Below are 24,226 nucleotides of genomic sequence, written 5' to 3'. Positions count from 1 at the left end.
AGGTTGTTTCCATCTTTTTGCTGTTGTGAACAGCGCTGCAATGAACGTGGGTGTGCACACGTCTATTTGTATGACGGCTCGTGTTTCTCTATGATATATTCCTAGGAGTAGGATTGCTGGATTGTACGGTATTTGTATTTCTAGCTTTTTAAGGAAGCACCATATCGTTTTCCAAAGTGGCTGTACCATTTTGCATTCCCGCCAGCAGTGCATAAGAGTTCCAGTCTCCCCACAGCCCCTCCAAAATTGGTTATTTTCTGTTTCTTTTTTTTTTATTTTGTATTTTTTAAATTCATGCCAGTAATGCCGGAGTGGGACGGTACCTCACTGTGGTTTTGATTCGCATTTCTCTAATGGCAGGAGACCCTGAGCATATACTCTTGTGTCTGTTAGCCGCTTGAATGTCTTCTCTGGTGAAGTGTCTATTCATTTCCTTTGCTCATTTTTTTAATTGGATTTTTTGTCTTTTGGCTGTAGAGGTGTTGGATTTTCATATAGATTTGGGAGATTAGACCTTTGTTGGATTTGTAATAGCCAAATTTTTTTCCCCAATCTGTAGGTTCTGTTTTTACTCTTTTGGTGAAGTCTTTTGATGAGCATAAGTGTTTGATTTTTAGAAGATTCCAGTTATCTAGCTTATTTTCTGGAGTTTGTGTGTTGTTAGTTACGATCTCTATCCTGTTAATGCCGTATATTAGGGCCTCTAGTGTTGATCCTGTTTTTTCTTCTATGATTCTTACAGTTTTTGGTTTTATATTTAGGACTTTGATCCATTTTGAGTTAGTTTTGTGTGTAGTGTGAGGTATGAGTCCTGTTTCATTTTTTTTTTGCAGATGGACCTTCAGTTTGCCCATTTGTTAAAAAGACTGTCTTTTCCCCATTTGATGGATTTTGCAAACGGCTGACATTTTGGTTGGCAGCCAAGCATTTAACCACTGTACCACCAGGGTTCCCTTTTTTTTTTTGGTTAATATTTAAGTTTAGCTTTCTCAAGACTAGAAGAGAGCTTAGATCGTCTGTAAATGGTGGACCTACTGGCCTTGACGAAGAGGTCAAATTACTGCCACCTGGTTTCAGCGTACTGTGGATTGCTGGAAAAGTACTTCAGTGGACAAAACTGGTAGATGAGTTACCAACTACTCATGATATTTCCCTTATATAAAATAGGGGCCATAACATGCTACATCAGAACTTTAAAAAAAGTAGGAACATAATATCCTAAATGTTTTCTTATCTCCATTTCTGAATCCAGAGATTCCCCTAGAAGCAGTCTAAGTCACGCTGGATTACGAACCTCCATAGTAACACTAGCTATTAACTGAGGCTTAGCGGAGCAGCAGGACTTTTGGATGACTGAGCTAGTGAGAAGGTCATTTCCCAGAGCACACCCTTCGTGCTAAGATTGGGTTGGTTAATAAAATAAAAAGCCTGGAGAAGGAGAGAAGCCACATGCTGGAGAAAAGGAGAAGCGGTATTCTCACTCCATCCCTGTCCCTTTCTATACGGGGGTGTTGGCCCTCCCTCCCTATCTCAGTTTCCCACAACACTCCCCCTTTGTGGCCTCTCCACCAGGCCAGGAGGCTCACGTCGTGTTCCATGCAGAATCGCCTCATCCTGAGTCCCACATCCTGGCTCTGCACTATACTCAGCAGGGTAGTTTGCCTGCGAACAAGTGTCCCGTGGAATTTAGATTATACTCTGACAGGTTGTCTTCACCGTGCATGTGCCAAAATCTTGAGAAAGGCTCACATTAGCTGCCCCTCTCTGTCCTTGCTAGCCATGTGGCCCTGATCGCCCCCCACAGTCTCATCATCTGGGGATTAAGGACGTGTGTGTGTAGGTGTAGGTGTAGAATCCCCCATGGACCTCGCTTCCCTGTTGAGTGTTGGCTGGCTTCCCTCACACACAGGTGTACCAGAGGCAGATTTAAGCTCTGCCCTTGAAAGCAATCCAGCAAACATTTACACAGAGCATGTTAAGCGCCTTGTCCCATGGAGGGACATGGCAGTGACGCTGGCCCAGTTTCTGTGCCAAGGAGCTTTCCAGAGCTCCTTGTTTATCAGCAGGTGGAGCTTGTGCCAACCATTCTCTCTCTCCCCTCAGCACGCAGGGCCCCAGGGAAACACACAGCATCACGGAAAGCTGTTCTGTCAGCACCGGCTGCCTCCCAGGTTCAACTCCTTGGCGTAACTTGGCAGGAAGAAGAAAGACGAGAAGCTGGCAGACCTTACCACTAGCTTTTTGGCCTTCGTTCCAGAAGCTTAAGCCCATAGTTAGCTTGAGCGCCTGCCTGTGGGGACCAGGCTTTGCGTTTTGTGCTAATCTTGATGGCGAGCCTGGAGACATGCTGTGGTGTGAGGGTGATTAATACTGACTCCTTGCTCCACACACCCGAAGGCTGGGGTGGCAAGGGGAGCCCTTCTGGTGTATTCTTTTTATGTATGCTGCCAACCTCAGACTAGAGAAACATAATCTTGCAACTTTTCTGGGTAATTAATCTGAGATGCAGGGAAATCTCTTCTGCCAGGAGGGTGGTTTGCATTGCATCTTGGCCTTTAAAGTATGGCGGTTACTGTTCTGAATGAAAGGAAAGGGGTGTGTGGGAGTTGTGGTATTTTCCCTTGACGTTGGGCAGGAGGGAGTGGAAAGAAGAGCACGTGGTTAATTTTGTCTGTGTTCACTGTTGCTGGACTTGCTCCCTCTCCACGTAGGGGCGTGCGTGGTTGTTGGGATCGGGTGGCTCTGGGCCTGGGATTCCAGGCACCCTGCTTGTCCTTCTGCTTGCCCCTCTGGTGTCATGCATCTCACTAATGTCTGTCCTTGCGTCGTTGGCAGGTGCTGCACCTGTACTGTGACACTTGCTCGGTGCCCATCTGCCGTGAGTGCACCATGGGCCGGCACGGAGGCCACAGCTTCACCTACCTCCAGGAGGCGCTGCAGGACTCACGGGCGCTCACCATCCAGCTGCTGGCCGATGCCCAGCAGGGCCGCCAGGCAATCCAGGTCAGTTCTCCCCACCCCTCGCCTGGTTCCCTTCTTTCTTGCGCATGGAGACCCTGGGTGGTCTGAGTGGTTAACGCACTGGCTGCTAACGGAAGGGTTGAAAGTTTGACACTAAAGACACAAGAAAAATACTAGCCCAAGAAACAGAAAGGACCACGTAAACCAGAGAGACTCCATCAGCCTGAGACCAGAAGAACTAGGTGGTGCCCAGCTACCACCGAAGACTGCCCTGACAGGGAACGCAGCAGAGTCCCTGATGGAGCAGGAAAAAAATAGTAGGGTGCAGAATTCAAATTCTAGTAAAAAAAAAACAAAAACAAAAAACCAGACTTAATGGTCTGACTGAGATTGGAGAAACCCCAGAAGACATGGCCCCCAGACTCTCTGTTAACCCAGATCTAAAACCATTCCCAAAGCCAGCTCTTCAGGCATAGTGGACTGGACTCTAAGACATAAGATAATACTCATGAAGAATGTGTTTCTTATCCTTAGTTCCAGTAGTTCTCATTTGCAGGCGTCTCCACTGGTGGGTCATCCTGTCAGCATGTCTGTGTTTCCAGGGGTGAGATGGCTTGTGTCTCCCGTTTTATGCCACCACAGTTAGGACCTTGCCAAGTATCTTAGCTCCGTGGGTGTCTCCCAGAGCTGGTACCCAGCCTCTGCTGCACATCCGCATGTCTTTGGAAGCTTACATGCTGGATTGTGATAGGATCTGTCTCGGGTATAGCCTGCCTGCCAGGGGTTTTTAAATCCCCCCAGGTGATTCTACAGTGCAGCAGGGTTTCAGGACCACTGATGGGGACAGGGGGAGCCTTTCTTTTTATTTTTTTTGCTCCGCCCTAGGAGACTGAGAACACGCAGGGCGTCTTTGAAGCCTAAGTTAGAGAATTGCTGGTGGTCTTGAGCTCTGTCACAGCCACCTCTGCTTTGTGGAGTCAGCCACTCGAGGGAGAAAAACCAAGTGTCATGATTTGCTATAAAGAGGTCTGTGTTAAGATGATGATATCTCAGGGAAACGCACGTTCTCTGTGAAAGGGAGAGAATTTGAGGGATAGCCAGTGTTGTCTGCCACGCTCAATTTCTAAACTAAATATCTTCTGTGTTTCCTGACAGCCTACTCCGTGAGCAGTGGAAAGAACTAGGCACAGGCCCAAGGGGTGAAATTGAAAATAATAGTTGGTAGTAGTGTGCCTGACACTAGTCTGAATAGGGGATGATGGAGCATTCTGTGGGGAGGAGCCAGGTGGCCAGGGAGTAAGTAGTTCGGGTGAGGTGAGAGGCCCAGTGTTTTGGTATTTTAACACTGTATGGCCATATCTAGTGGTGGGCATGGTTGTCCAGTCATTTCTAGTCATGATGACCTCACGTGTGCAGAGTAGAACTGCTCCATAGGATTTTTAAGGCCGTGGCCTTTTGGAAGCAGATTGCCAGGCTTGTCTTCAAGACACCTCTGGATGAGGTCAAACCACCAGCCTTTAGGTTAGTAGTTGAGCCTTTAACCATTTGTACCACCCAGGGATTCCCCACACCTAGGTATGCCTGCAGAGTATCAGCTTTATATGGATTCTGAATAGATTTCCTAGAAAATCCTCATGTAACAGTGGGGTGTGTGTATGTGTCTGTGTGTGTGTGTGTAGTGCTCTTTCTTTGCTCTGGGTTATAATTCTTTAAAACCTACATTCAGCCAATGATCTGAGGACTGGAGTGGGATCGGACACCTGCTTCTGGCTGTTCTCATCAGATCCTTGATGAAATGGGAGTTTCTAGAAAAGCAAGCATCTGGGAGCTCAGAGGCCCTCTCTGAAATGAGAGTATGGGCGCCTGTTAAGAACGCAGTTCTTGAATGTTGGTGGAAAACACAGAACCTCATTCGCTGAGTTAATGCTGCGATGCCGACACAGGCCTCTGGAGCAGGGAGGGGAAGCTGAGGTAAAGGCTGGGCCGTGGAGTTGAGTCCGACTCATAGTGACCCTATGTGACACAGCACACCTACCCCGTAGGGTCTTCTAGGCTGTAATCTTTGAGAGAGTGGATTGCTAGGTCTTTTCTCCCACTGAGCAGCTGGTGGGTTAAAACCACGGACCTTTAAGCGAGCATCTGAGCGCTTAACAGGGCTAACTAACTTCACACTAAAATCTTTTGCTGAAAGCTTGTTGGCCATGTAAGCCACAGAAACAAGCTGTGAAGGCCAGAAGTCTGGTGTGACATGCTTTTTAGTGTGAAGACATGTTTTGTACATGGGGCTGCCAGCAGGGCTCAGGACTGTCGCAGTTGTATGTCATGGAAGCAGATTGAGTAGGAGTGGACAGGTGACAGCTCACTAGCCCCACCATGGTCACAGGGCACTGAAGTCAGCCTGGAGCAATTGTAACCCAGCGTCTCCTAAATGTTAAGGTACGATGCTGTTCCGGAAACGTCAGAGGAACGTTGGGGTGTACACAGGGCGGTCCTCGTCCCTGGGAGCATTTACAACAAAACTCATTTAATGACTACATCATTTCACGTATTTTAAAAAGACTTCGGGGAAAGTGTTAGTAATGCACAGGGGGGAAAAAACCCTAAGATTGATTAATCTTTAATGGCAGTCATTATAGGGCAGGAGCCCTGGTGGCACAGTAGTTGAGAGCTGTGGCTGCTAACCAAAAGGTCGGCAGTTTGAATCCACCAGCACTCCTTGGAAGCCCTATGGGATGGTTCTCCTGTGTCCTATAGGGTTGCTATGAGCCAGAATTGACTCGACGGCGATGGGTTTTTAAGCACAGGGTAAGGAGGCGCAGTGGCAGCTCAGTGGTGGAATTCCATGTGGGAGACCCAGATGCAGTTTCCTGCCAGTGAGTCTCCAGTACATCCTGTTGCTATGATGCTGGATGGGTTTCAATGGAGCTTCCAGAGAGACTAGGAAGAAGGGCCTAGTGATCTTCCTGAAAATCAGAGCAAATCGAGTGGATCACAAGGTTTCAAATCCACAGCCCATCACAGGGATGGTGCGGGCCGGGCAGCGTTTAGTTTTGTTGTACGTGGGGTCACCGTGAGTCAGGACCAACTGCAACAACAAAGCATAGGGTATGCGTCTGAGAAAAGATGTTGAGATTTATATATGAATATACAAGTGGTTTTACATTTGTTGGTCACTGAGCAGTGATTGGAAAGAGAGAACCACTGAAAGTTTGAGACGTGCCTCACAGAGTTAAAGAAAACACAAAACCAAACCTATTGCTATCAAGTTGATCCTGACTCATAATGACGCTATAGGACAGAGTAGAGTTGGCCCATAGGGTTTCCAAGGAGCGGCTGGTGAATTCAAGCCGCAGACCTTTTGGTTAGTAGCTGGGCTCTTAACCACTGTGCCACGAGGGTGCCTAGGGGAATGGGGAAGACAGAGTTAAAGAAGTTACCTTGAAATGCTGTGAATGACACAGATTTCGGGGTGCACGATCTCATCCACATGATTTTACCATGCACCTTCTCAAACGTTAATGGAAGTGGACAGCCTGACCACACAATATGCATGCTGTCAATTAATAGCATTACGTTAAAGAGCTCAGCAGAGAGGATATGGAGCCCGTGTTTTCTTTTATGTGATAATTGGAGAGGAGGGAAATTGTAGGCAGTTGGTGTGTAATTTTCTGAAATGGTGATTTTCTTGATAATCTGTACGTAATTTGGGTTCCCATATATTTGTTCTTACTGTTTTGAAGAAAAGTGACTGAACCCACTTAAACCAGAAAACACAGTCATGCTGGCCAGAAGGTAAGACGAGATTCTGATTTCTTTTACAGGGATGGTTTAAATAACAAGTTTGAGTTCAGAAGTCATTGGTCTAAGAAACAGTCCTAGGTTTGTTCATTTGATCTCAGTAGTATGAATATATTCAACGAGTTTTTCAGCCACTTTTCAAAGCTTATTGTTTGTGCTGGCAGATTCAAGAGACAGAATACATATCCCAGAAGTAGGTTTTATCTTGTTGGCATCGTATAGTTAAGAAGGCATCAAGCCAAATAAGGGGTGAAGAGGTAGAAAGAAGGAATAGATTAAAAAAGTTATCACAGCAAATGCTAAAACCTAGCTAGGTTAAAGGGTAAAACAAAAAAACAACTGAGGGAGATATATATAATACAAAGGCACTAGAAGTGATAGAAAAGGCTTTTTTGCATGTTAAAAACCGGTAAAATTAAAAGGGAAACAACAAATTAGAAAAGTAATGACATATAGTTAGTTACTCTATGAAAAGATTATAAGTAGATAAAATTGGAAGCCACTAAAAGGTGAAGAGAATGAAGGAAACGAACATATACCTTATAAAGACAAAACACAACTGTTTCATTTGAACTTATGGCAGTATGCTTAACCTGAGAAGTAACCATAATAAAAATGACCCCAGAATACTCTGACTCTTATGAAATCTGTTGAGTACACCATTCTTAATCTTTGTGGATGGGAGCATGTGCTTTGAAAAATATCCAGAGCTTTAATTGGAAGTAAGTCATTCCCCCCTTTAGGATTTCCACTATGGCAGCTTCCTTGCATGCTGGAGAAGACAAGAGATAATCATTGGACCATTACGAATGGCCAGCCATAGGAGCAAGGATTTTATGGCCAGTTACGTGATGAACTGTTTGTGATCACATTTAAGTAAAAAAGCATATGCCCACTCCTCATTTAGCATCTTGAGGCCAGTTCATTGTATGAAAATCGATGTTATATGCAAAAAGGAAGGATGACCACATCAGATCACAAAATGGAGGATGACTACATCATTATATAACTGTGAGAACCACTGAGAATGATTTCCCATCATCACAAGCCAGCATTACTCTCACCTTGTACCACACCATCAGATGTATGTCGTTAATGTGCAGAATAGTCAGATAGTAGATTTTTTCACTATTGTTGTAAATGTGAAATGTGAAATAATGAGATAGTCAATAAGTGAGTACTAAGTATACTGTAAGTTGCTTAGAGATGATCCAAAACCAGGAAATAACACTGAGAAAAAATAGACTGAAATACTAATAGTAATTTTTTTGTTGTTGTTGTTGTTGTTTTGCTATGGTTGGAACTGAAGCAAGTTGGTTTTATTTAGGTTAAATTGGTATACAATGAACTGGACATATTTAAAATGCCCACTTGTATAACAAGACACCCATGAAACCACTCCACAATCAAGATTATAAATACCTATCACCTCCAAACGTTCCCTTGTCCTTTTTTTCCCCTAATCTCTCCCACCTTACCCCATGTTCCAAGCGACTACTAATCTGATTTCTGTCATAGATTGGATTTTTTTTTTATATCAGTTAGAAATTGCCTTTAGCAATGAGTAACAGACTCTCTGCCCTCAAAATAGTAGTTTAAACGCTCAAGGTTTAATCTCTTTATTAAAAACAAAAAGAGGTCTGGCGATAAAGGCATTCATTGGGGAATCAAAGATTCTTCAGCTCTGCCCTACAAATCCTAGATGTTGACAAATCCCCCTCATGGTCCAGAATAGCTGCTGGCACTCCAGCCATGCCATCTATGTTCTGGGCAATTGGAAGAAAGAAACCATGACCTCTGCACCTTTTGTAAAAATTTTTCAGAAGTCTTGCATAACCTTTATACCTGCATGTTGACCCAAACCCGGCCTAATGATCACACCAGCTGCAAGAGTTTTTATCTAAGCACACTATAGTTTTGATTAAAGTAGAGCTTCTCTTTTCGTGTGATACTAGTAGTAAGTCAATAGTAGTAATATCGTTAAAATGAATGTTTCAGACTACCAGCTACTTGTGCTTTTCCCCCCTCTTTTGATTTTGTTTATTGGGCGTCTAAGTTGCTTTTCTCAGTTATAAAAGTAAATATTATTGGTACTCTTCATTGAAAGCAAGAGAACTGTATCACATCACTTGACACATAAATGAAAACTGAGTTTTCAGCAACTTAGCACAATTATCTTATGTTGTAGAAGTGAAATTGTATGTGATGCTAGACTGTGGTCCCCTATTTTCTGTTTGATCACTTTGGTAAGACCAGGTAGCCTGCGTTTTATTAACCCCCGCTTGCCATGATAGAAAATAAGGACAACAAATGCAGAGAAGGCTTGTATCTCATGTGAGCTTGTGTAAACTGTCCCAGGATGTAGGTGAAGAAAACATTTCCCCCATTACAGATGTGAAAATGGAAGAAAACAAAATGTAGGGGCTTTTCTCAAAGGTCTCAGATTGCATTAGCTAGCCATGGTCTTCCAGCGTCCCTTTTTATCAGTAAGAATTAACATCCCTTGTTTATTGAGCTTCTGCTCTGGTACTGGCACTGAAATAGGTGCTTTATGGACACATAGCAGGCTTGGGAGGTATGGGCGTTATTCTTTGCATTTTACTGGGCGAAAACCTTGCTTCACAGAGGTTAAGAGTGCCAAAGGTGGTCAAGGAATTGTGGTCTGAACCCAAAACTGGTGGTCTTTTTTTCCAAACTGGGAGACTACAGCTAACACACCCACACACACCCACACACACATTATGGCTGAAAAATTTTAATGCACCATGACCTAAATAAAAAGTTTCCCATGGCATCTTAATTAGGATTCTTGGTTGCAAGGGACGGAAAGGGAATGAATAGTCTCAGGTAACCAGGTAGAGTGTGGATGGATCAGGCTTTCGGGACCCAGGGATTCAGCCATGGTGTCGTTCAGCTCTGCTCGTCTCTCCAGGGTAACCTCATTCATTCTGACTGCCGAACATGGGCTTCATCGGTGTAGTAGAGAGGCAGGTGGGCATAAGCGGAGCTCTCGTCCTGTTCCCGCAGGGAAGGAGTGAGATCCTCCACCTTCACCTTTTCTTTTTTGGAGAGATTGAGGAAGGGAGGCTTGGAACATCCATTTGTAAAATCCAGCTTGATTGGCCTGGCTTCCTCCATTCTCCCTCTTTGGGTGGGGAGATGGGCACCACGAGGGCTGGTAGTCCCCTTTGGACCAGAGGATTGGAGTAAGAACACATCCAGAAAGTAAAGGATACTGGCTGGACCAAATCTGCAGCTAGATTTGTCGTTGTTGTTGTTGGGTGCCGTTGAGTTGGCTCTGACTCATAGCGACCCTGTGCACAACAGAACGAAACACTGCCTGGTCCTGCGCCATCCTTACAATCGTTGTTATACTTGAGCCCATTGTTGCACCCACTGTGTCAGTCCACCTCGTTGAGGGTCTTCCTCTTTTCCGCTGACCCTGTACTCTGCCAAGCATGACGTCCTTCTCCAGGGACTGATCCCTCTTGACAACATGTCCAAAGTATATAAGACACAGTCTCGCCATCCTTGCTTCTAAGGAGCATTCTTGTACTTCTTCCAAGAAAGATTTCTTTGTTCTTCTGGCAGTCCATGGTATATTCAATATTCTTCGCCAACACCACAGTTCAAAGGCATCAATTCTTCTTCAATCTTCCTTATTCAGCTAGATTTAAAGCCTTATAAAACTTACTCACCCAGTGCAGTCAAGTTGATTCCAACCCATAGCGACCCTATAGGACAGGGTAGAATTGCCCCATAGAGTTTCCAAGGAGTGCCTGGTGGATTTGAACTGCCGACCCTGCGGTTAACAGCTGTAGCACTTAACCACTACGCCACCAGGGTTTCCATAAAACTTACGCCACCCTTAAACGAGTCCTCAGTGACACATTACAATGTACCTGGACTCGGCACTACTTGGGGATCAGGTGTTTTAATTTCCACTTAGCAGCTTTTTTAAGAAAGAACCTTCATGGACTCCCTCCACCGTTATTTAACCAGGGACACTTGTCGGTTTCCTCTCCATGGTTGGAGATAATACACCTCCCAAGAGACACAGCAGAGGTGTTTTCTGCCTCTCTGCAGGGTCTTCTGGACCCCAAATCACTCCACTGATCAAGTTTCTGCGTTTGTGTTGGTGCCAGAAGGCTTGAGGTTTCTACTGGTTCCTCTCCTACAACAAATAAGCTGCCCTGTACAGCAGTCAGTCTGTGTGTTAACCTCCCTGGTGAGGCCGTCTGTCTTGGACACATCCAGTCCTGATGTTCTCATCCACTTAATTTCAGGATTGGTTTGTGTGATGTTGTAAGCTTCCCATAAATCATTTCTGGATGGAGAGTATATATACATAAAAGGTACATTTCTCCCGTGAATATTTGGATTTTATCCAATATTAACTGCCAAGTATCACATGTACAGTTGACTCTCAGATTCCTAAGTTAACAACTCTAAGAGACTCACACTTTGTCTTGTTTTTAACTTGAAAGTCTTAGGTCTAGAGAAGACACCCAGAAGTAAATCCCTGAATTAATTCTAGATTGTCTGATAAAGAGAATTCATACCTGAGGAAGGTGTACAACAAACAAAGCACAGAAGATACTTTCATCCGCCTCATCAGTGCTCTAAAACTGACCACTTTTATTACTTCGTAGAATATTCCATTGCTTTCACTTTGACTCTCTCCCTGGAAGTACATTTTGGTCATTTATGTAGGAGTTCTTGATGTGCACAAATCCCCGGGGATGACAGTAACAAGGCTCAGGAGTAGTTAATATCCGCCTGAGACAGCCCTGATGATTTAGTTAATGTATTTCATCACATTTAAGATGCCATTGGTCGTAAGATGCATGTTTATTTTATGTGTAACTAATAAAAAAATACTGGCAATTGTAGTATGAGCCCTAGTTTCAAAGATGTTAACGTGATAAAAATTACATTTTAGAGTCAAGTACGATAGCTCCCATAAACAGTATGGTAGCCTAAGAGTTTATGGGTGGTATCTGAATTCTTTATTACCCTTTGATTATCAAGTAGCCATCATGCCAACACTACTGTCCACAGCAGACATCGCTAATGGATGCCTGCACTCTTTGCCAGGAAACCTCCATTTGGCCTTCGACTCCTCGCATCCACGAATGGCCACCATTCAACAGTTGGTTGACATGTGCTGCCTGTCTCACCTGCCCGGATCGAGACCCTTAACTTTCCCACATCTGATTAAATCTGTTAACATTTAAGAGATGGTAACATTTTCTCTCTATTCCCATGCTTGTTGGGTGATTCTCTTTTCTTACGGGCAGAGTGTGCGTTCCTGTTTTGGAAATTGGAAGTCCCCAACCCATCTGCCTTGTGTCTGCTTCAAACTTCCTGTTTTAGATCAGGAACCAGTTTACCAGGCCCTGACCTGGTCTGCACATCTTGGAATGCAGTGCTTGATTGGGGTGTGTACAGTTTAGGGGAAACCTATGTTGCCCTCTACACATCCAGCCTTTATGACTCTCTACCCAAGAAATGATGTTATCCTTGCATGCTGGGTGGTGACTCAAGTTGCCATAGAGTTTTGCATTCCTTTTGCCTGTTTGAAAAATGAAAGAAACAGGCAGTTCTTATCATAGAACTGGAGTTTCTAACACAAGGACCTGTTGGGGCCTGGCAGGACACATGAGAGCAAGCCCAGCCAAGGGGAGAGAAGGTAAACCCACCCGCTCTGCACAGGGGATGCCCTGTGCTCTCTCCAGCCAGTGCTTACCCTGGAGGAATGCGGGTCTACTGTTGCCACATTTTCTGATTTTTATATAAAGGCCAGCTGGCACATAACATGGCATTATTATAAATAAATCTGTTTGCAGCTTCTGCTTTTCAACTGAGGCAGTGGTTAAAAAATGTCACGGACACGGGCTTGGTTGTCTTGGTCAGATACTAACTTGGACAGCAACTTTGTGCTAATTAATAACGACCATATCTAAAAACTGACTGTCTAGATTACTGAGCTCTGCTGTCCCGGCTCTAGTCAGCATGTTCATAGTCTTGCCTTGTGATGCTGGGGCTGTGACTCTTCCAACCACATGTCTGGAAATTGGAAGAAGGGACATGCTTCTTCTATTCTCAGTAGCACCCTTTCTTCACCCTGGCAGCAGATGTTGGTTCCAGCATCTAGCTTTTGCCACCCCCAGAATTAGCTGGGCTCAGCCCTTCTTCCACACTTCTGGGTTGTCACAACTTTGTTCTCCCAGCCCAAGGGCTCATTGCTCCTTCCTGCAGTTATTGTCCGTCTCTGTTAGCCTCAGCATCCCCTTTGCCCTTCCATCTCACATTTAACCAGTTTCCGACATGAAATTCTCTCCGTTCTTAATGTCTAGTGAGGTTTCGCTTTTTCTTCGTGAATTCTGAGACATTTGAAAGTCATCAGTCCCGTGATGATGTCTGCTTATATCCACACTCGCACATTTGACTGGTTATTCTAATTTTTTATCTTCTGGGTAATTTAGATATGCGCCGACCTGCTTCAGTTTGTTTGTTGGCTACCTAAGGCCAGGGACCTACACAATATGAAATTTATATTTTGTTTCTGTTACAAGCCAGATGGCCAAGTTGCATGGACTTAGATCCCGCTGTGTTTGGTATATATTGGCAGCGGGGGGCGGGGGGCGGGGGGCAGGAGGAACAGAATTGTAAAGACAGCAGAAACATGGGAAGGCGTCAGCCACTTTTAGCTTCAGGAAGGAGGCGACCTGAGCTAGGTTTTGAAATAGGTAAAGTTGGAAGAGAAAGATTCTAGCCTGTGGAGAGCCTGTGAGCCTTCCAGATGAGCCCAAGTAGCTCCGGAAAGCTCAGTGGATCCTTAGGCTTCACAGGGATTGAGGCAGAGAGTACAGTAAACCTGTCAGTCATGGGTGTTCTGAGGGTAGCTGTACAGGAGTACCTGAGTGGTACAAATGGGTAACACACTTGGCTGCTAACCGAAAGGTTGGAGGTTCAGGTCTACCCAGAGGTGCCTTGGAAGAAGGGCCTGGTGGTCCACTTCCATGGGGTGGGGGGAGAACAGCTATTGAAAACTCTGTGAAGCAGAGTTCTACTTGAAGACACATGGAGTCACCCTGAGTCAGAGTCAGCTTGGGCCGCAGCTGGTACTGGTGTCGTTAACCCTAGTTACTTGAAAGGAAATTGAGGCACAGTGAGCTTAAGGAGCTTAGCCAACTGGAAATGCATGTAGGTGCAGCTTGCATGCTGTGAATATCAACCCTCTTCAAGGTGGTAAATAGGGGCCCAGACAGTAAGTGACTGAAAGAGTCACTGTTTGGCCCGAAGAGTATTCATAAAGATGAGGCATCCCGCATACTGTAGGATTCCTTATCTGCAGTGTTGGAATAGGCAAGTCCATAGGGACAGAAAGCAGATTATTGGTTGCCAGGGTCTAGGGAGAGTATGGTGTGGGGAGTTAATAGGTACGGGATTTCCTTGGGGATAATGGAAATGCTCTGGAACTGGATAGTGACTATGGTCTAGCACCATTGTGAAGGTCACTAATGGTGGGTTTTATGTTCTGTGTATTTTAGTACAGTTTTTTTTAAAACGTAAAGATGGGAATCGTTAGTAGGCCTAATTCCATGACCAAGCCTCTGATGTGGTGAGAGGTAATGGCTGAGGGGAAAGGATAGTTGGGCTGTCTTTCCAGGTGTTTTTGTCAGCTGAGCACCATTAATAGCGACAGTGTTTGTTGTGTTCAGCAGTTTCCATGTATCGCCGTGTATTTCCTTACATCCGCCCTTTACCGGGGTCTGAGAGGCCCCGGAGCTTGTCCAAGGCCTTACAGCTAAAGGGAGAGGGACCCAGGGTTGGAATGTGTGGATTACCCATCTCCTAGGATGACCAGCCATCCAGGCTTCCCCAGGACTGTCCTGTTCTGGTGTGAACACCGAAAGTCCGTGTCACGGGAACACCTCAGTCTAGCGCAGACCAGATGGTTGGTCACCCTACCACTTGGGCTCCAACCCCCGTGTCCCAAGGCCCCACCTGACCTGGGTCACCTGCTGTAGAACCTGTGGTACCATTAGCAGCAGGATTCCCTGATTTAATACCTCAGTATCTCATAGAGATCCTTGTGGCTTTTCAAGATGTGTCATGTAATATTAATGAAAACCACCAGGACTTCTGTCTGGATTAATTTTTTATGAACAATAATATGTCTGATTAAACCAGCTGATTTACTCAGGGTCCTGGTACAAGGTGGGGGTGTGTGGTGGTGAGCAGACAGCTCTGCCAGGCGGTCCCTGACCACAGGGCGCAGTTTCTTAGGTGGCCAGATGATAGTCCCGATGTGCACTAGATGTTGCGTCTAGCTGGGGTGAGCTGTGTTGCTCGTGCCTTGACCACGATGGGACAGGTAACCCTATAGCAGGGAGCCTGTTGTATACCCTCATGTCCTCAGCATGCTGGCTTTGCTCATGTGCTCAGAGTTGTGCGTTTCACAGTCTCCATTCCCTGCACACTAGTTTTACTGTGTCAAGGTATCTCTTAATAGTCCTGACGTTGGCTGTGTAGATACCATTTCTCCTACAAAGAAATCCAGCGCCTGCCAGCAGCTCCTTCAGTTACACGTCCAGCAGGTGCCAGTCTTCCCCTGAGTGTCCACTCCCTTTCCAAGGAGGTGGGTCAGGTGGTCTGGGGGCCCAGGGTGGTCGCTGTCCACATCTGCTAAAAGCAGATTTCAGCGTTTGCTGTGACAGTGAAGGGGTCTCCTGGTGCATTGACACTTTCGTTGGTTTTCCAGCTGAGCATCGAGCAGGCCCAGGCGGTGGCAGAGCAGGTGGAGATGAAGGCCAAGCTGGTGCACTCGGAGGTCAAAGCGGTGACCGCAAGGCACAAGAAGGCCCTGGAGGAGCGAGAGTGCGAGCTGCTGTGGAAGGTAACAGTGGGCCGCCCGCCCACCCCGCCGGCATTTCCTCTGTAAACCACAGCAGAGCTTTCCGAAGACTCATTTTCAGAGTCCTGGACCAGGCTCTAAGTTTATAACACTTGCTGTTTTCCCCTAAAAGTTTGTTGGCAGAAAGATACAGGGCCCCCCGGAACACCGGGGGTGCCGGCCATGCAGTCGTACAAGAAGGCTTTTCAGAAGTGGCCGGGCACCCACGAGTCTCAAGTTTTATTGCGTGTCCTGAAAAGGAGCAGAAAGGAGAATACAATCAGAACTGTTGTTAAGAGAAGCAGGCTGGTAGGAAACATCCTATTCCTGATATCCTGGCTGGCTCCACTTCCTGACCCTTGTGGAAGACCAGTTTTCCGCTTGTAAGGGCAGGGAGTGTGTGCCCTTTCTTCCTGTTGGGGCAGAAGAGGGTGGCAAGCACACACTAGTGTGCTGTTGAGATAAAATCAGCTGGAAAGATGACTCGCTCCACCGAAGTGCAGGTCACCATCCCAATCTTTTCTGATCTTACGTCCTCAGGGAAAAGTCGGGCATGTGCCTGTGGGCGGACCGTCACCCCGTGTCAGTTCTTAGATGTAACTTTGTTCTCTAAACACACGCACTGTAATGACGGGCAGCCAAAGCTTCTGTTTGAGTGAGACTACACACACCCCTCACTTAGCGATGTGGTTCCATTCCATAGACCAAGTCTTTATGCAAAAATCAGCATTATTTGAAAATAGAGAATTTTTTCCCCGTTTTTAGACCATCCATTTGTCTCGTTTTTTTTTTTTTTTTTTTAATTTAGAAAATATGATCATAGAAACAGTAATAGCTAAGGTTTACTGATGTTCTTCTCACTGTGACAAGTCTAAAACCAAAAACCCAACTAAACCCACGGCTGTCGAGTCGATTCCAACTCACAGCTACCCTGTAGGACAGAGCAGAACTGCCCCAAAGGGTTTCCAGGGAGCACCTGGTAGATTCAAACTGCCAACCTTTTGGTAAGAAGTCAAGCTCTTAACCACTACGCCACCAGTGACCTGTGTAAAGTCCAGGAGGCACAGCTGGATAAAGCCAGGCTGTGTGAGCGGAGGGCCCATGGCTTAACCACTTCTCTTCCCTCCTGTGCTGGCTCAGAGCTTGTCTTGACGACCCACCTCCAGGCTCCACTCCCACCCCTACAAGCCCTGCTCACCATCCCCAGGAGCCTGCTCTGCCCTCCAGGACTAGAGTCACTGAGACTCTGGCTTCCTGCAAGAGCACTGGGAGCATGGCCACTCATCTGGCCCCACAGAGGCTTCAGGCCCAATTGGGTGCACTTTGGGATGTCATTAAACTCACACATTTCTTCCAACCACTGTCTTCGATGCCTCTTTCTTTCCTTCCTTCCTACCCCACAGCAGTTTTGAGCTGCAGGGCCTCAGGCAGCATAGGAGCTGGGAACCAAGAACAGGCGCCTGCTGGCTTGGTGCTGCCCCTGCCTCCAGCTTGGCTATGGAGGAGGCCTACTCTGCACAGCAGCTGGACACAGAGCAGGGCAGCAAGGCCCAGCTTCCCAGAGGCTGTACAGAGTCCCTCTTCAATCCTGAGGGGACGCACTGCAGGCATTGCCAACATGCCCACCTAACGCGCAAAAAGATAATAGTTCTTTTTTTTTTTTTACTATTGTTGTAAATGCGAAATGTTGGATAACGAGATAGTCGGTAGGTGAGGAGTAGGTGTATATAGCTGATTGGAGGCCCTGGGTGGTGCAGCAGTGAAGCACTTGAGTACTAGCTGAAAGGTTGGCAGTTTTGAACCCACCCAGAGGTGCTTTAGAAGTCTCTGGTGATCCCAGCCTTAAAAACTCTTAGGGAATACGGTTGTGCTGAGCACACGGGGCGTCCCCATGAGTCAGAATAGACGTGACTAGAACTGGGTTGGTTTTTTGTTTGTTTGTTTTTAACATAACTGATGGAAAATCTGCATTTGTGTGTATGTGCTATTTGTTAGTAGGAATAGCATCTCAATTTCTGAAAGGGACCCTCATTAATTCCTGGGCCCTAAAACGTTCTGAAAAGTTACATTGGATTTTGCTTTTTTTCCCCATTTAGTTATGCTTAGTAATTAGCTGCTTTCTGCCTCTTCTGACCTTTCAAGGGATGTGGCTCAGTTGTTCAGTTGCAGTTGACAGGAAGAGTAGAGCGTTTGAGGGGGAAACGTCCCGGATTTAACTCAGCGAGTATTTTTTGAGCTCCGTTGTGGACCCAGTGTTGTTTGCAGACACTCGGATGGCCCCATGGTCTCCATGGTCTGTTGTCTTGCGTGCCACCCACGAATGTTAATTATAACTGAGAGGGGCCCACTTCTGCAACCCGAGAGCTCTGAGGTGAACACAAACTGGCTCTTCTGGATTTGCTGATGAAAGGGCCTTTGTGGGGGCCGGGGGGGGGGTGGTTTTCTGCCGGTCTCACCTCAGCTCCTCTCCCTCCTGGGAGGCTGACTCATGTGCTCTCTCAGGAGAAATAGAAATTACATTTTTACTTCAGGAGAGGCATGTTTGGCAAAAAAGAGTCAAACTGTTTCTACTTGCCTACAAAAATTATTCTCAGGTAATTCCAGAATACCTTGGCTTGTTCTTACACACCTCAGTCCTGTTCTCTTTACTTCCTGCTATGAGACCTCACCCCAGGTCCTGTGGGGGTCCTCGCCTCTGACTAATGACTAATTTTTTTGTTCCCTCCCAGTAAAGCCTTTCTGCTGCCCTCTTCCAGGATACCTCTTTGTTAGACAAATTTTGTTTTTTCTCATAGTCCCAGTTGCATTAAATAAATAAAATCTCCCACTTTTAATTCTCACGAGTAGTGGCTAAGAGCTTAGGCTGCTAACCAAAAGATCGGCAGTTCAAATCCACTAGCCACTCCTTGGAAACCCCATGAGGCAGTTCTACTCTGTCCCATAGGGTTGCTATGAGTCGGAATCGACTCGACAGCAGTGGGTTTTACATAAAGGGAATAAACAAGTTACCCGACTATTTTGTATAGTTTCATATTTTGCAGAGAAAACCAAGAGTGTAAGGACCAAGTCTTAATTTGTCAAGTATTGACTGAATTTTTATGGCGTAGAAGTTTCTGGTGGACTCAGCTCCCCTGGGGGATTATTATACCACCTAGTTTAGGGTGACCAGTCACTAAGGAGCCCTGTGGCACAACAGTTAAGCACTCAACTGTTAACTGAAAGGTTGGTGGTTTGAACCCACCGAGAGGCTCTGGAGGAGAAAGACCTCGTGTCTGCTTCTGTGAAGGTTTAAAAAATAAGAATAATAACCTTTTGCCGTTGAGTCCAACTCACAGCCACCCTGCAGGATGGGGTAAAACTACCCCATAGGCTTTCCAAGGAGTGGCTGGTGGAATTGAACTGCCAATCTCCTGGTTAGCAGACGAACACTTAATCTACTGCACCACCAGGGCTCCATTCCCCTCCAGTTTACAACCCAGGAATACTGCCTTGGCTAAATCAAACTCAGCTTTGTAGGAGCAACATAACCTTGTGTATAAATACATCGTGCCACTTATGGGGCACTATTTCTACTCTGTCACATGGGGTCGCTATGAGTCAGAGTCAGTGACACAACAAAAGTTCAGGGATCAGAACCAAAACCAGAGGTTTGGCCCAGTGTAAGACCAAAGGGCTTAGCTTTTCCTCTGCTACACACAACACACACACAACACACACACACACACACACACACACACACACACACCCACACCCACCCTGGTTTCAATGGGTCAAAATCACGGTCATCATCGCCTGAGGGAATCCACTTAGAGTAGAAGCCTGCCAACAGTGGATCCTTATTCTGAACTGGACTTGCCGTGGCTTTCAGATCAACAGAGCACGCAGAAGAATCCATGGTCTTCTCTGCAAAATGACACAAAATGGTCGGGTAGCAATCATCGGTTAGACAAAATGCCATTTTCCCAAATAGCGTAACCAGATGAGAGCCTGTGTTTATATATCATAGCATTTTATCTTTAGAGGGCTTCCTTGGAAGTGATACAGGCCACCAGTTGTGACAAACTTGCCAAGTTCACAATTGTGTGTGTGGTGGGGTTGGTGGGTTGTCTTCTGGGCCATACGCCTGGAGCTTTGGGCTCAGTATTTCTGGACATCTTGATTTTATAAATGCACCACGGGTGGATCTGCTCAGTCAGTTGAGAACCACCGAGGCAGTCCCTTACCTTTAATAGGCAAGGATTTGAATCTAGATGTTTTGGCTTGCTTTCTTCCATTCTTCTCATTGGGCCTCATGGAACCATTCTTGGCTGTAGGATCATCAAAGCCAAACCAACCCAGTGCCGTCGAGTCGATTCCAACTCATAGCGACCCTATAGGACAGAGTAGAGCTGCCCCACAGAGTTTCCAAGGAGCACCTGGCGGATTCAAACTGCTGACCCTTTGTTTAGCAGCCATAGCACTTAACCACTACGCCACCAGGGTTTCCGTAGGATCGTAAAAGAGTAGCAAAAATTGTCTTAACCAATATGAGTTAGCTTTCACCAGGTTACACTGGGCTGTAATGTTCCCAATGCTAACATGATGATTGGCAGCTCATAGGTCCTCACTTTTTTGTTCAAATTGAAGATGGCTTCTCTCCTTCTGGAATGTGGTCTAACATCTGTTGTGATGTCACTTAGTAATCTGGATGAAGAGTTTTATAGTTTGAACAGCTGATGTTTGTTCCTGGAGTTGTGAGTTCATGGAAAATTATACCCCATGTTGTAAACCTTTAAATGCACAACTTTGCCTGAGTTCAGACTATCTTTACTCTGTCCGTTGGTGAGACCCTGGGCGGGAACTCACTTCTACTTCTTCCACGGTGATGAGCTAGGGCATGGGGTCCGGAAATGTTGTGGTTATTAATGTAATGGGAAAAAGCCTTACCACTGAGAACTACCTTATCTGTTTTTGCTAAGCCAACCAGGAACCTTGCTGGTCTTTGTTTTTATGACTCTGTGACATCTTAGATCCTTTCACCAAGGTCACCTGCCAACTTAAGCTGTCACATCTCTGTCATCCTTCCAGTGTCTTTCCCTTCTTCTTTAGTTCTGAGATTCTAGGGCAGTTTTGGGGGAGGGGGGCAACATATTTTTTAAATCCTTAACCCAAAGCCACTGTTGTCAATTCTGATTCTTAGCGACCCTATAGGACAGAGCAGAACTGCCCTATAGGGTTAGCAAGGCTGTAAATTTTACAGAAGCAAGACTGTCACATTTTTCCTCCACGGAGCAGCTGGTGGGTTAGAACCACCAATGCTTGGGTTAGCAGCCGAGTGATTTTTATCCGCAGTGTCACCAAAACCAAAACCTTTTGCCATCAAGTCTATTGCGACTCAATAGCGATCCTATAGGCCAAAGTAGTAGGACTGCCCCACAGGGTTTCCAAGGAGTGGCTGGTGGATTGGAATGGCAGACCATTTGGTTAGCAGCCATAGCTCTTCACTGCTGCATCACCAGGGCTCCTTAAATCCTGCAGAACAGACGTAAATTCACCAGGAACACGACATGAATGCTCCTTGTAGTCCACGGCGCTTTTGAGTTGAAGATTCTAAAAGCTGTTCATCAGCACAGGGTTGAAGAGAGGGGACTAGGGGAGTGGGGTTTGTAACCTGGATTTAGCGCTCATGAGTTCCCCATATTCTGTCTACACACAACCTTTCACCCTCTAGTCACGTGCGTGTGCATGCATACACGCACTGTGAGATTTCAGGCTCCATGTCTTGCCACAAGACTGGCTTTGTTCGCGAAGTCCCGCTGGCTCTGCGGACCCCCGCCCCATCTGTTCACTTTTCTCTCTACCTCTGTTTTTCAGCCACATGTTCCCTTACCTCACTGTCCCTCTTCAGTCCAGGTTCCACGTAGCTGAGGGTGTAAGAGCATAAATCCGCACAAACCACTCCCCTGCGTAAAACCCTCAGGGCCTGCGTGTTTCACCAGGCTAAGGACCCTTTGCTTGTTGGGGACCTTCCAGGTCTCCACTCTTGAAAGACCCAGTCCCTGACAGCTATTGTCCAAACCAGGCCTCTCTGGTCACTGCCTTCCTGTTTCTGCACTTGGCACTCTCTGAAATTACCATCTGGGATTTCTTCATTTGCTTGCGTAATGTCTGTCTGTCATTTTTAAATGTAAGCTCTAGGAGGGCAGGGACCGTATTTGTATGTTTTGGTCACGGCTGTACCTCCAGTGCCGGGGACAATGCAGACACTCAGAAACATGAGCTTGGTGGCTGAATTTAACTTTTTTATCATGTGATCTCTAATTTACAGAAAAGTTATGGGAATAATACAAAGACCTTTAGATACCCTTCACCCAGCTTCACCAGTTGTTTATGTTTTGCCCCGTTTGCCTTATCGTTTCCTATGTATATGTATGTATGTGATTTGGGAGTCAATCAGAGATACGTTATCCCTTTACCCCTGTGTATTCACAGTGTTTATTTCTAATGAACAAAGAAATTCTCTGACATAATCAAATCCAGGAATTTAATATTGATTCAATACTAGTATCTAATCCACAATCCATAAAACTTTCACCGATTGTCCTAGTAGCCTTCGTTATAGGCATCCCCCCGCCCACAATCCAGGATTCAATCCAGGATGGCCCCATTACCTGTAGTTCTCACGACTCTTCGGTTTCCTGTCATCTGGACCATGTCCTCAGCCTTCCTTTGCTGTTTTTATTTTGACATTTTTGAGCAGTGCAGTCCAGTTGTCCTTTGTCTATTGTCCTTCAGCATGGGCCTGTCCTTATGATTAGATTTGGGTTAGGTGCCTTTGTCTTTACTTGGTTCTAAAGCGCCGTGTCTTCTTTCTCCTGGCTCCCACCTTTCCCTCCAGGTAGAGAAGATCCGCCAGGTGAAAGCCAAGTCTCTGTACCTGCAGGTGGAGAAGCTGCGGCAGAACCTCAACAAGCTCGAGAGCACCATCAGCGCCGTCCAGCAGGTCCTGGAGGAGGGCAGGGCGCTGGACATCCTGCTGGCCCGAGACCGCATGCTGGCCCAGGTGCAGGAGCTGAAGACCGTGCGGAGCCTCCTGCAGCCCCAGGAAGATGACCGGGTCATGTTCACGCCCCCCGACCAGGCCCTGTACCTGGCCATCAAATCCTTTGGCTTTGTCAGCAGTGGTGCCTTCGCACCGCTCACCAAGGCCACGGGTGATGGCCTCAAGCGGGCCCTCCAGGGTAAGGTGGCCTCCTTCACTGTCATTGGTTATGACCATGATGGGGAGCCCCGTCTCTCAGGGGGCGACCTGATGTCTGCTGTGGTCCTGGGCCCCGATGGCAACCTTTTTGGAGCGGAGGTGAATGACCAGCAGAACGGGACTTATGTGGTGAGCTACCGGCCCCAGCTGGAGGGCGAGCACCTGGTGTCCGTCACCCTGTGCAACCAGCACATCGAGAACAGCCCCTTCAAGGTGGTGGTCAAGTCAGGCCGCAGCTACGTGGGCATCGGGCTCCCGGGCCTGAGTTTCGGCAGCGAGGGAGACAGCGACGGCAAGCTTTGCCGCCCGTGGGGCGTGAGCGTGGACAAGGAGGGTTACATCATTGTCGCTGACCGCAGCAACAACCGCATCCAGGTATTCAAGCCCTGTGGCACCTTCCACCACAAGTTCGGTGCCCTGGGCTCCCGGCCTGGGCAGTTTGACCGGCCGGCCGGGGTGGCCTGCGACGCCTCACGCAGGATCGTGGTGGCGGACAAGGACAATCACCGCATCCAGATCTTCACCTTCGAGGGCCAGTTCCTCCTCAAGTTTGGTGAGAAGGGAACCAAGAACGGGCAGTTCAACTACCCCTGGGACGTGGCAGTGAATTCCGAGGGTAGGATCCTGGTCTCAGATACACGGAACCACCGGATCCAGCTGTTCGGGCCCGACGGGGTCTTCCTGAATAAGTATGGCTTCGAGGGGGCTCTCTGGAAGCACTTTGACTCCCCACGAGGGGTGGCCTTCAACCACGAGGGCCACTTGGTGGTCACCGACTTCAACAACCACCGCCTCCTTGTCATTCACCCCGACTGCCAATCTGCACGCTTCCTGGGCTCTGAGGGCACTGGCAACGGGCAGTTTCTGCGTCCACAGGGCGTGGCCGTGGACCAGGAAGGCCGCATCATCGTGGCCGACTCCAGGAACCACCGGGTACAGATGTTTGAGTCCAACGGCAGCTTCCTGTGCAAGTTTGGCTCTCAGGGCAGTGGCTTCGGGCAGATGGACCGCCCCTCCGGCATCGCCGTCACCCCCGACGGGATGATCGTCGTGGTGGACTTTGGCAACAATCGAATCCTCATCTTCTAATCGCGTTTTCTAGGCTTCTCTGTTTGGGGTGTGCGTGTCTGCGTCTCTCTCTTGCTCTCTCTCTCCTTTTGAATTTCAAGAAGAAACCGTCTCAGGGAAATTTCTTTTTCTTTTTTTCTTTTTTTTTTTGCTTTCTTTCTTATTTTAAAAGAGAACAAGAAAAGTACAACATCGCTTAAGTCCTACCTCATCTTTATTTTTTTACAGATGAATGTACTTATCTTTTCTGCAGGGAC

The 24,226-nt window shown here is 46.8% G+C and overlaps 1 protein-coding gene across 1 annotated transcript in view; it reads left to right on the top strand.

Moving 5' to 3' along the window:
• Positions 1-23,990, top strand: part of TRIM71 (tripartite motif containing 71) — an 83,616-nt gene extending 59,626 nt beyond the window's left edge. The window contains exons 2-4 of the mRNA XM_049871177.1: positions 2,836-3,003; positions 15,530-15,664; positions 22,539-23,990. Coding sequence (XP_049727134.1) covers positions 2,836-3,003; positions 15,530-15,664; positions 22,539-23,990 — 1,755 coding nt within the window. The remainder of the gene's footprint in view (positions 1-2,835; positions 3,004-15,529; positions 15,665-22,538) is intronic.
• Positions 23,991-24,226: the final 236 nt, after the last annotated feature.

Source organism: Elephas maximus, chromosome 27 (assembly GCF_024166365.1).
Source record: "Elephas maximus indicus isolate mEleMax1 chromosome 27, mEleMax1 primary haplotype, whole genome shotgun sequence".
NCBI lineage: Eukaryota > Metazoa > Chordata > Mammalia > Proboscidea > Elephantidae > Elephas > Elephas maximus.
Note: the sequence above shows the minus strand (reverse complement) of the source record. Positions and strands in the feature narration are given on the sequence as shown.